This window comes from Lycium ferocissimum, chromosome 12 (genome assembly GCF_029784015.1).
Source record: "Lycium ferocissimum isolate CSIRO_LF1 chromosome 12, AGI_CSIRO_Lferr_CH_V1, whole genome shotgun sequence".
NCBI classification, from domain to species: Eukaryota; Viridiplantae; Streptophyta; class Magnoliopsida; order Solanales; family Solanaceae; genus Lycium; species Lycium ferocissimum.
The window spans coordinates 6,625,995-6,638,991 of record NC_081353.1 but is presented as its reverse complement, the minus strand read 5'-3'; the positions used below and the strand labels follow the sequence as shown (position 1 = coordinate 6,638,991).

At 34.6% G+C, this 12,997-nt stretch overlaps 1 protein-coding gene across 1 annotated transcript; it reads left to right on the top strand.

The window, feature by feature from the left end:
• The first annotated feature begins 8,855 nt into the window (after positions 1–8,855).
• On the top strand, positions 8,856–12,042 carry LOC132040514 (rac-like GTP-binding protein ARAC7). Its single transcript, XM_059431168.1, has 8 exons — positions 8,856–9,193; positions 9,792–9,879; positions 9,994–10,103; positions 10,287–10,350; positions 10,453–10,517; positions 10,597–10,662; positions 10,818–10,924; positions 11,692–12,042. The coding sequence occupies exons 1-8, from the start codon at positions 9,095–9,097 to the stop codon at positions 11,723–11,725; spliced, it is 633 nt and encodes a 210-aa protein (XP_059287151.1). The 5' UTR covers positions 8,856–9,094; the 3' UTR covers positions 11,726–12,042.
• Positions 12,043–12,997: the final 955 nt, after the last annotated feature.

Genomic DNA, 12,997 nt, shown 5'->3' with positions numbered 1-12,997 from the left:
CCGTGACCCGTAGGTCAGGTGTGCACAACTCCATGACCCGTCGGTCAGGCAACAACTCCATGGCCCTAGGCCAGGCATATATATATATATATATATATATATATACTCATGTAATAGTAATTCTAAGGTAACATAGAAACATGTAAGTAACATTCGCAATTACCATTCTTACCATCATGCTAGTGTCTTACATACTCGGCTATCCTTATACTCGTTCTCACTAAAGGAGAAATATCACAATAGGATCATGGTAACCCTTAGTAAGATCTCTGCAAATAGCACGTCTTTGTGCGAATAACCAAAGGTGGCTCAATAAGAAGGAATCATGCCAATGAAAAAAAAGAAATAGCCTTAACATACCTGGTCTTAGCTCAATGGCTCAAGAACTCAACTCGTATATGCTCCTCGACCTATATGATAACAACAATGATACTATCGTTAACCATACAAACGATTCTCTTAATCGTATAGCGAAAACTTAACTTATCCTAAAACGAAATGGGCAACATCTCCCACGTTCTTCTCATTTCCCAAACTCCATATATCAACAACAATATACTTAAGTTACTCCAACCATTTCCAGCCACAACACAACCCAAAAATATACCTTAAATCAGCCCACACAACAACAACAATAAGTTATCCGATTTCCCGCAATTAACTCCATATTTCTCCTCCCACAATTTAGCTATGACTCGGACGAACTTAAATATATCAAGAATAGGAGAATTCTTACCTTATATGCCAAGAACTACTCTTCTTCAATCTTACTCTACTTTGAAGAAAGCTCGAATTCAACAACACGACAAATCGGAACAACGAGATCGAAGCGGTGCTCAAAATCCAAATATTGTTCTTGAGAAAAAATTATACATTTCATCTGTAAAATGCAACGTCAAGTTGCAGCTTATGAAAACAGTAGTACGTTGCTGCTACCTTTCTTGAGAAACACAATCGTTTAGCTAAAAGTCTAAATTGGAAAGAAACATTGTTACTAATCTCAAAGGGAGAATTAATGTTGCTGCTATATTTGTATAGCACGTTGCTGCTCTAAAGGGAAATAATCATTGTTGCTACTAAGTATTTAGATGCTGCACATCAAGGACTAAAAGGAGAGAGGAAAAAGATCCTTCACTATTTTCAGCGTATAGTTGCAGCCAACTTTTCTTATGAACTCCTTTAATTCTAGAAAATTGCTGCATATGTTTACATAATAAGAGAAATGAGCTCTAAAATGATGCCATATAATTATTGACCGCGGGGTCCACATCCTAGCAAGTTAAGTCTCATCCTTTCAAATATGCCACTTACAACCCATTAAATGCATAGTCACTTTGTTACTTTTCTCCCATGGTGACACGTGGACATGTTGTTCCCTTAATTATCCAAAAATAGCTTTATTTAATTCTTCTATCTTCCACTATAATTCTCCATTTAACTAACAATATACATAATTAATTTCTTGATCTCAATTCACTTAAATAGTGATTACCTTTAACGTACTCCATATACCCATTATCATGATCATGTGACATAGTTCGTCGTCACACTTTTTACCTTAAAATATTTCGGGACTTCATTCCTTGTATACACTGAGTTCTTGATTTTCATGCTTGAATATGACCAAATCCTCCGAGCTCAGCAAAATTTGCTAATGTTGACGGTTCAATTTCCTAGTCCAAAAATACGGGGTATTATGGCTTGGACTGTATCTCGTTCAAATAAATGTCGAACCTCAACGAAACTTATTTTCTTTGATTCGTTTAACTTCTAATCCTTACGACATATCCGTACCTATCCTTCTAACCACCCATAAACTTGTGGATAACTGCATTTTCCGCTACTAATGTCATCTAACTTGTACGCTTTCTAACGCACAAAAATACGGGATGTAACACGTCTTCAATTTGAAAAGAAAAGAAAAAACTCTTCAGTCTGAGAATAATATATTGGAGAAGAAGGTGTTGAATTTGGAGTATTCAAATTTGTCCCTGAATTTTGCGACAAGAACTAAATATACTCCTAAACTTTGCAGGAAGGATTTAATTGTGGGGGTTGGGGGTGGGGAGGCGCGGGGTGGCAGATTTAAATAAATCAATGTAACTTTATTTTAACAAAAAAAATTAAAAGAAACAATTTTAAAATTAGCTATTTTACTTCCATCGGCCGAGAAAAGCATAATTGAGCCTATTATGTAATGATAAGAGCAAAAATATAGTACTTTTCCTTAATGGATGATACATTGCTCTAAATCATATCATCCAAAATATATTTAAGCCTTTCCCCATAAAAAAAAATTTAAAAAAATTCCTTGAACAGTGGTTCTGCTTATTTTTTATTAATATACATTCCATATGTTTAACCAAAAACCGAAAAATAGCACGAACAAAATGGAGTAATGGACTGAAGGATGTAGAATCTGGTCAAGACTCGAGGACAGGAATCACCTCCACAAGAAAGTCATAATTAGTCCATTTTACGATGAAGCAAAGAATGAGTAGGATTTAGTGTTACTCCTCACTCCTTTAAACTCAAGTTTATTTTTAATCTACAGAACGATTTAACATTTATAATATTATTATAATGATACAAAAGGGAAAATAAATACTTAAATCTATTTCATTTTATATAGCGATAGTTAACCATACATGAATTTAAGAAAGAAAAAGATATTTTGGCATATATCAAAAATATACTTATGAGTAGTTTGGTTCATGCAACAAAAGATAATAAGCATGAGATAAAATGTGGAATTAATTCCATGTTCCGTTGGATTTTTGTTTCCTGGAAAAGCAATTACATCATTAGTTATACCACAATTTTAGTTTATTTGTTATACAATACTCAATGTCGGAATAACCATCTTGGAATAGCTAATCACGCGAAAAAATAATCGAATAACAAAAGTGTTTTTATCCAAAACTCTGCTTCTAAAATAAAAGTTTATCAGTTAGAATTGGAAATAAAAGTTTATCCAAATTTGTCTATTACACAATCAATCACATATCTTAATATTAGACCCATATTAAGGGTATCAAATGGGCGGGTTAGTCTGACTTCGGACAAATTAAATTACTTGAGCTGAAATGGGTTAAGAAATGGGTCATAAGTCATCCGTCCAATTCTTACCAAGTTTTAATTTCTTTGTTTGTTTTTTTATAACTTGCTTAAGTGCCTAACAATTTTTTTTTAATTATGACACATATCAAGAAAAAAAATTAAAGTATTTTGACAAGATCTCTCGTGGGTCTGTTTAGGCTACATAATACTTGAATTTTAGAATGGGCTGAATTGAGCGGATTGAAATGGGCTGAGTTAACAAATAGAGAGGTCAATGATCTGGCCAAATTTGAACAAGTTGGGTAGGTCATGTTTGGGCTAACTTTGTCACCCTAGTCCCATATATTAATTTTAAATTCAATGTTTGAACCAAACATCTAAAAAAAGTGTATCCGTGAATAATCTCGTTAGTATTAATCCCGCATTATAATTTTCATGTTATAATCCTAATATAACTTATCCGCAAAAATGACTCCTTTGAACTTATAATCTTAAATGTGACATGAAGTTTCTATAGATGTAAGTGTTTGCCTCTGAGACCGAATGAGAAGTTAGATGTAAGAGTTTTCAATTATAAAAAACATGTCATTCCTTTTTAAATAGATTTATTTTAGTTTGTGTGATCTTGTTTCCTCTTTAGTTTAGAATGACCTATTTTTAGGAGCCGTTTGGACATGATTTGAAATTATGTTTGGACATATATGTTATATCCCGTATTTTGTACATTGGGACAATCCGAGTTAACCATGATAAGTTAGGGACAAGACTATTCCGGGATACGAAGTAGAGACTTTTAACCACGATTTTGTTTTAAGGCATAAGTTGTTTATGATTTTATTGGCATGAGATATTAAGGGAAATTTGGGGTTAAAAGTGAATATTTAAAAGTTGAGAATTCATGAAATTAAAGGCCATGTTGGCCGTGTGGCATTGGTGCGGCTCCCACGCATGGTTTGGCCAAATTTAATTGATCCAACCCATGTGTGGGCCATGGTACACTTGTATAATTCATATAAGTGTACAAAAGATGACTAATTAGTCACACTCTTCATCTTCCACACTTAGAAAATTTGAGAACCTTGGAGAACAAAAGTTGAAGACCATTCGGCCATGGTGGAAAAATTTGAGGTCCAAAAATATTGATCAAAAAATTATTTTCTTCTAGCAATTCCAACCATTGAAGGGTCCTTGTTAACGTGGAGTTCTTGTTGGAACAAACAAACCACTCGTTTTTATCGTTTGCAACCCTAGCCAAGTTGTGAAGTTAAGAAGAAAAGGTAAGGTTTAATCTTCTTTTACATATGTTATGGATGATTTGTGTATGTTGTAGAATGTGAAAATGGATGAAACTCATGAAATATTGCATGTTGAAGTTGAGCGTGTGTATGGCTTGTAGCAGGTGTAGGTGTGTGTTGTGTAGGAGTGATGAATTAATTCTATTTAGCATGTTTGGTTGTTGTAGTGTGTTGAAATGGATGAGAATCATGAAGTTGGTAGGTTGGGGTGGTGGCCGAATATGGCCTCACTTGTATGCCAAGGAATGAATTAATTTTGTGGTAGTATTTTGGTTGTTAGCGTTATGGGTTCTATGTTGATAATGAAAGTTTAATGATTCAAGTTGAAATTGTAAGTGTCGTGGGCTGATTTGGGAGTAACGTGATTTTAATGTAGATTTCATATTTATGAAAATGACATTGTTAACGTGTGGGTTGTTGATGTAATTCATGAATTTGGAAGAGAGGAACGTGTTGTTGTTGTTGTTCTCGGGTTTAGGATGGTTTCGGGTAGAATGGAATGTTGGTTGGGTTGTTTTGAATGTTGTGCGGATTGTTTGAAGTGTTCTTGAATCGTGTTTGAATGATCTCGGATTAGTATTTGAACATGTGAGTGTGGATGTTGGCTTGAATGTATGTAGTTGAATTGAATATAATGGAATGTTGTTGAATTATGTAGAAAAGAGTATTTAATGTTAGAATGCATTTTGAATTGATTGTTGATGTTGTAAACATGGTTGTTGGTATTGTTGTTGATGATTTGGCCGAGTTGAATTCTCGGGGTTGTTGAATTTATAGGGGAAATGCTGCCCAAATTTATATAGAATTAAGTGTTAGTTTGGGATTGAATCCCTAAGTGTTTATAGCTAATGTTTGGTATGTAATGACGTTATTGCAGATCTTGGGGAGCCCGAGACTTAGGTTTGGATTAGCTTTGAGAGCGGACGAGGTATGTAAAGCCTAACCTTTCCTTCTTTTGGCATGTCTTAGTTGTAAGTAGGCTATGACACGAGCCTCGGGGTAACTCTATTCTTGCAATCCGAGCATGTCTACGATTCTTATTCGCCTCTTAATGTTGGCCTTCTTAATGTAGTAGAATTATGGCCCTTATGTCTTTGATATGATTGGATTTCAAATGTTGTATAAAGATTTTTGTCCTTAAAGGATTCTATGTCTAATAATGGCCGTAACTTTCGTAGACAGAACCGGATCGCCTCGATATGCTCGTAGGAGGTTCGGTAGCGTATAATGACTCTAACTTTCATAGGCGGGCCCGGATTGGGTTGATACTTGTCCGTGGGTCCCGCGACTTTCCTTTGTATAGTTAAAGACGACTTTTGAAAGAACTTAGTATGGCTATCATCCCGACCCCGAGTATGGTTAGTCTATTTATTTATGGAGTCCGTAATGATGATTTTATGCATATGGTTACTCACGACTGCTGCGTGCATCTTGTTGTATCTTTCGCGAGTCCCGGCCGGTTATGTTGTCGTGCGCACTATGTTATATTCGAGGATATGATGTGTTACGGTTCACCGAGCTCCTCGCTAGAGGGCCGGGTTCCGTTTATATTTTGGTGTTATGATGTGTTATGGCGTTATGAGGTGTTATGGGATATGCCGGGTTATGGAGATATGAAACCTTCTGGTGTTATGGCGCCAGATGACGGGGTGGCGACCATGTTCCCTGAGCCCCATGCATGATTGATGTTTCGAAACTAAATATTTTGGTATTTTGCATATTGTACTTATTCTTGTACTTCGGTTCCGATTCGATTCTGTTTTCTTGTGTTTCACTCGCTTGCATACTCGGTACATATTCCGTCTTGACCCCACTTTCTTCGAAGTTGCGTTTCATGCCGCGGTACGACACCCATCTTGGTGATCCATGCCGGTCTAGGACATCTATTATACTACTTTGGGTGCTCCTTTTGTTCGGAGCCTATATTTTGAGTACATATTCTTCCGTTGCGTATGTATATGTTTATTCGGGGGGTACGGCGGGGCCCCGTCCCGTCATATAATTGTTGTTACTCTTGGGGTACGTAGACATATATGTGGGTTGTGTATATTCTTGTTCGAGATGTGTTCATATGTTTTATGTTTTGGGCGGTCCCGTTCTTGGCGGAGGCCTTGTCGGCTCGCGTTTGTATATATTTTGGGACGCTATGCTTTATGATAGCCTTGTTGGCTTCTGTGATATATATGCTTGTCCATGCGACAATTCGGAGATTACGTATGATCTTTGTACATGTGTAAGTAGTTGTATGCCAATTCTGATTAATGAGTGTGTACGAGTGCCCAGCTCGGGCACTAGTCACGGCCTACGGGGTTGGGTCGTGACAATATAATTTGGATATCTTAAGTTGTATTTTCTCTTATAGACATAAAAACCCACAAGTTGTGAAAACTATCAAAACATTCCAAATTCTTATACAATCTTACCAAATGAGTAAGTCATAGTTCATAACAAAATTAATACGCTACTGGAAGGCCTTTCTAAAAAATACAACATCAATTGATCAAACTTTAGTTCAATAAAAACGAAAATTTTGACATGAATAGTAATGTAACTACTTTTTAATATAATCCTCTCACATGGTAGACATAAATAAAGGTTGGTGGAAGTTAATGAGGTTGGTAAATGGTTGGTGGAAGTAATTGTTAAAAATATTTACCAACTTATGGGTCTTTTTTTTTTTTTTTATAAAATATAAACCTATGGGTCAAGTTTTATATTTAAAATTTTTGAAACCATGGTTTGAAACCCCAAATCATACCTTTTTGGATGATTTGGGGTTTCAAACCATGAGATGAAATGCATGTCTAAAAGCTGGTTTCATCTCATGGTTTCAAACCGCATGTCCAAATGCTTACTTAAATTTTGTGACAATTCAATTCAAATTTCTTATTTTAACTTTATTCACAAATTTTTATAGTCACACAAATTTTCTAACATATTTAAGATCACAACTTTTAAGAATCTTGCAACCACACATATTAAGGTACTCCCTTCGTTTCAATTTATTAATCTTACTTTTTATTTTTAGTCCATTTAAAAAAGAATGTCACTTTCTATATTTAGTGATACTTAGGGCCCGTTTGGCCATGAATTCACTTTTTTCCGAAATATTTTTTCACTTTATGATGTTTGGCCATACAAATTCCAAATACAACTTCAAGTTGTATTTGGAAAAACAACCAAAACCTTATTTTTCACTTTTTCCATTTTTTGTTTTGGACCTTTACTTTTGCTTTTTATTTTCAATTATACCCCAAAGGTTTTTATGTTGCAATTTTTACCCCTAAAAGTTCATACAACTTTTTTCACTAGTCAGAGGCAACTTATGTTGCTCAGTTGCTCTCCACTCTAACAACATTGAACATTATGTGCTAAAAAGCAAAAGAAGAAGGTGGGAATTGTGCAACAAAACCATATTTAAAGATGCTATATTTTTGTGTACACCAGCAAGCCTCAATTGCAGCCTTTTGATGGAAAGAAACCATCAGCTTTGAGCACTCCATAAGCTGATCTCAAGTATATTTTCCATATTTCTCGCACTGGTTATGTTTATTAATTGCTTTGGGTGGTTTTGCTAGTTTTTAGAAATTGGGAGGTATAAATCACATTTCATGTTTTTTAGGAAAAGTACATTTCAACAACCGAATATTATTTGTAAAAACTATGACCAAACACAACTCCAATTCTAACTTATTTAAAAAAAAAATGATTTTTTTATTGATTTCTATGACCAAACGCCTACTTAATTTTTATACACTAAACATCCTACATGACTTGTCTAAGAAAGACAAAACATTACACGTATTTTTCGGTTTTAGATTATAAAATTTAAAAGTTTTTTTATTTGCTTAAACTCCGTATCAAATCAAATTGAAACAAACTAATTAAAACGGATGAAGCATGATAAGATCACGAGTTAACTTTTATTTTCTTAATACTAGGTTCAAATATTTATCCTGGCTTAAAAGAGTGATAATTTAGCGAAGCAAATGAGTGGTGGAATGGCAGCAAAAGATGGAAGCCAGCTTGCCCGCAAAAGTCGTTTTGAGCCGTTTGAAAAGAGGGCCCATCCACATCCACATCCACATCCACATCCTTTTTTTCCGTCACTTCTCAATAGTGTATTTGTTCACTATTATTTCAAATTTATTGAGAGGTTTGAAAACTCCTTTGACTCCCTTGTATCTCTCTATCCCTCTGCAACTATATTTAATGTGTTTTTCTTGAAACTAGAAGAGGAGTCCTCTATCTCTATCTTATTGCTGTCTGCAGGGGTCTTCAAGATACTGTCATGGAATCGAAAAATTTATAAGATAATAAATTATAATTCTTGATATTGATTTTTGAATTATTTTGTTGTATTGAAAAATAAAAAATTACTTTTTTTATAGAGAAATAAAGAAAATAAAATAAAAATATATATATATATATATATATATATTATTTCTTTATAGATACTAAATTAAAAAAAAATTAAAATTTTATAATTAGGATAGTAACTAGACTAGAAGAAAATTAAATATTCTAAAATAATCCTAAATTAAAAAGAGAATAAATATTCTATTATTCATGTAGATCATAAATAAAAGACAAGTAAATTCTATAGTCCTTCCCTTCCTTCTTTGATGCTCTTCTTTTCCTTTCTCCTCTCCCTTTTCTTCTTCCTTCTTTTCACTTTTACTTGAAAAGCCTTTTAAATACAACAAGTGCATAGTAGCTGTGCAAACTTTGAGAAAGAGATGAGTGCTTCAAAGTTCATAAAATGTGTAACTGTAGGCGATGGTGCTGTTGGCAAGACTTGCATGCTCATTTGTTACACTAGTAACAAGTTCCCTACTGTGAGTTTCTTCTTTTCTATACCAAACAACCCTCTTTTTTGTAGTCAAACCACATATGCTACTTCTAATCTGGCCATTCATGAATTTTTTCCTCAAAATAGGAATATCTTTATAGCAACATTTGACTTGGTAACATCTTGGATGACTTTTACATTGTTGATGGATTTACTTGTTGCAGTTTCTTATTTTTTTTTTCCTACTCATTGTCTCTTCTTTTCTGGGTTTTGGATGTTAAACCACCTTCCACTTCCTTTTTTTCCCATTTTTTGTTTTCAAAAATAAAATAAAAATTGTGATATGATTTTCTTGGGCGTGCTTTGGCGAGAGCAGTCCTGATGGGTGACCCTCGAAAGTCCTCATCCCTCCTTTAAAAGGGAGCCTTGACATAACTGGTAAAGTTGCCTTTATGTGACTAGTAGGTCACGGGTTTGAGCCGTCGAAACAACCTGTCGTAGCCTTTCGCCAAACCCGCGAATAGCGGGAGCTTAGTGCACTGGGCTGCTCTTTATATGATTTTCTTGATTGCTGTTGGTTATAGGGAAGTAGCTAAGCTAGTTTAGCAGTACTGTCATAACGTGTTTGGGGCTTTTGGTTGCAGGACTATATTCCAACTGTGTTTGACAATTTTAGTGCCAATGTAGCTGTGGATGGGAGCATTGTTAATTTGGGATTGTGGGATACCGCAGGTACTTCTACTTTTATGTAATCATTTGACTTCTTTCCAATTGATTTTACTTCTTAGCTTTTACATTGGACTTAAGTATTTGCTTTGCTTGTGGTTTTATAACTTTGTGGTAAAGGTCAAGAGGATTATAGCAGGCTGAGACCTCTAAGCTATAGGGGTGCAGACATTTTTGTATTAGCTTTCTCCTTAATCAGCAGGGCCAGCTATGAAAATGTTCTAAAAAAGGTACTCCCTTCCTAGACTTACTTTTCATTCTTCAAGAAGAGAAAGAAGAAAAAAAAAAAAAAAAAAAAGGAAAGAGGAGTGCTTAGATCAGCATAAATGTTCTTTTTAGTCGAAAAGAACAACTCTCTATTAGTATCACTGCCAATGATGCAAATGTTTGAATTAATTATAAATTCAATGCAGTGGATGCCTGAACTTCGTCGTTTCGCACCCAATGTTCCAATTGTGCTTGTTGGAACTAAATTAGGTATGTGTTTAGCTGATATTAGTACAATTTGAGTTTACTGTATTTTAGGAGCCGCTGGATAAGGAGAGACGGGATCTTGATTCTTTTCTACTTTTGTGCCAGATCTTCGAGAAGATAATCGATATCTAGCAGACCATATGGGCTCAAATATTATAACACCTGCCCAAGTGCGTGAATATATAATTTTAGAATTTGAAAATGCTCTACAGAGACGTCACATCGGTAACTTAATTGGCTTGAATGCAGGGGGAAGAGCTAAGAAAACAAATTGGTGCAGCAGCTTATATAGAGTGCAGCTCAAAAACTCAACAGGTATTTTAAGTGTGCTAAATATTAACTTACCAGAATACCAACCTTCAGTCTCATCAACAATGTGTTGGCTGCAACCCAAAATTTCCCTATTAGTCTAACACTTGTGAAGTTGAAGATATTTGCCTTTTCACTAAACTATTTTATGTATCTTTCAGAATGTGAAAGCTGTTTTTGACACTGCAATCAAGGTTGTGCTTCAGCCTCCTAGGAGGAAGGAGGTGGCGAGGAAGAAAAGGCGTAGAAGCACTGGTTGTTCAATTGTGTAAGTTTAGAATTTTATTAGATGTAGTTTATCAACAAGAATTGGACCATATAACATAAATATCCTTATGAATTAACCTGATTGCTTACATAACCAGCACAATTGGATACTTAGGTCATGCTTCATCTAGTGTGAACCACAAGATGGAACTCACTCCATTATTTATTTAAATTACCGAAATGAGGGATGTTAACCCAAAAACTCAAGGGTCATTGTAAATGATACTAATCATGGAAACAAGATATGAAGTGAAAAATGTAGTTTCAATGTTAATTAAGCCCGATACTTATTGCAAACTGCCTCTTCTTTGGAGGTGGTATGTTCCACTTTTATGTTTGAACTATACTACTTACTTTAACAGGTTAAGAAGAAACTTAGCATCTATGCTTCACTAAACCATATGAATTGGATTTAGTTTTATCTGATTATTGTAAGTTATAAGACAAAGCAAGGCAAATGTATTTGGCTTTTTGTTCAGTGCTTTTCAGTTTTGTTCTGTTAGATCCAAAATCTTAAAAATGCACTGAATGTGAATCTTGCTATCCATATGCTTTCGTATTGAGGGCATCTATGGCCAGCTCTCACTAATGATAGGCATACTCATAGTTAGTACATATTTATAGAAGCTTTTGAATATGCGCTGCCAATATTTTCAACTATTTGATGAAATTACTCCTAGTTCGTAACTTCTTTACATATGGAAACCATACTATGTTGATTGTTGATCGACTCTTTGTTCAATCTCTACTTTACTCTTTGTTCAACAGCAGGGGGATCGTCTGTGGAGGCTGTGTTGTATAGAAAAGTTTAGGATTGACGCTCATGACATGTATCCTTTCAAACAACTACTGACTTGAGTTCTTGCCAGTTGTTCTTTTTGTGGTACTACGTGAAGGCTGGAGCTTGCAGTATCATGATATGGCTGAAGAATATTGTATTGTATTACCTGTTTTGTACCACAAACTACTCGTGGATTAGCAGAGGGAATTCTTGATTTCCTCAGGTCATGTATTTTGATTATGTTGGTTTTGTGGATACATTGTGTTTGCTTTTTACTAACGGTTAGATGACTGTAAACTTGGTAAAAGGAATGATCATCTGCAAACTTTACCCCCAAATGCAGTTTACCTTTTTATGCTTGGATCATCAGATAGATCAATCTTTTTCATTGCGGAAATATTTCTGTTAAAAATTTTCGTTAACTAGTGATGAAATATTAGACACCACTTTGTGGGGTTACATAATCGGGTATGTTATTTTAGTGATGAAATACCAGAAGACCAGAAAATAGGTATCTATATTCTGAAGTCACTCGAATTTTAAATAGAAAAATGACTTGCTAAATGAGAAGAAATTACCATGGCGATCTGTGAAAATTTATTGAGGTACATACTCCAAAAAAATTCCGAAGTGTTTAAAATGATATTTTAACCTTCTGTAATAATCAACAAAATGAGAGGCATAACATCCTATTAACGGAGACTTGAAATGTACAGAATGAGAAAATGAACTGTTTAACAATCTTTTAAGACCAGACTATGAAGAAATGCTTACTAGTATTACCAAAAATGGAAAAGAGTTAAAATTACCCCTAATATATTGGATCGACTTAAAAATGACCTCCGAACACCAATTAGACCAATTTAGTAAAGATACTCTTAATAAATGATATTTGAAAGGGTGTGCCTAGTCAATAAAGGCCTAATAAAAGCGAAAGGAGGGAGTATTAATATCTAAAACAGAAAAAGGTCAAAACTTCCCCTAATATATTAGATAGTCAGGGAAACTGGATGGAGACTAAAGAACCCATTGTCAATGCTGCAGTTTCTGTGATCTTATTTCCTTTTTAGTCAGGGAAAGATATGAGTGAAGTAGACTATATATTTGGAGCTAAGATTCAAAGAAATCATTTCAAAAAAGTTTTTGAGTTTTTCTCAAGAAACTTATATAAAGAAAATTCTGGAACGCTTCTGAATGAATAGTTACAAACCCATGGATACTCCTATAGTGAGAGGTGAAACTCTAAGCCTTGAAATGTGTCCAAAGACTGAAAAAAGAAAAGGAAGACATGTC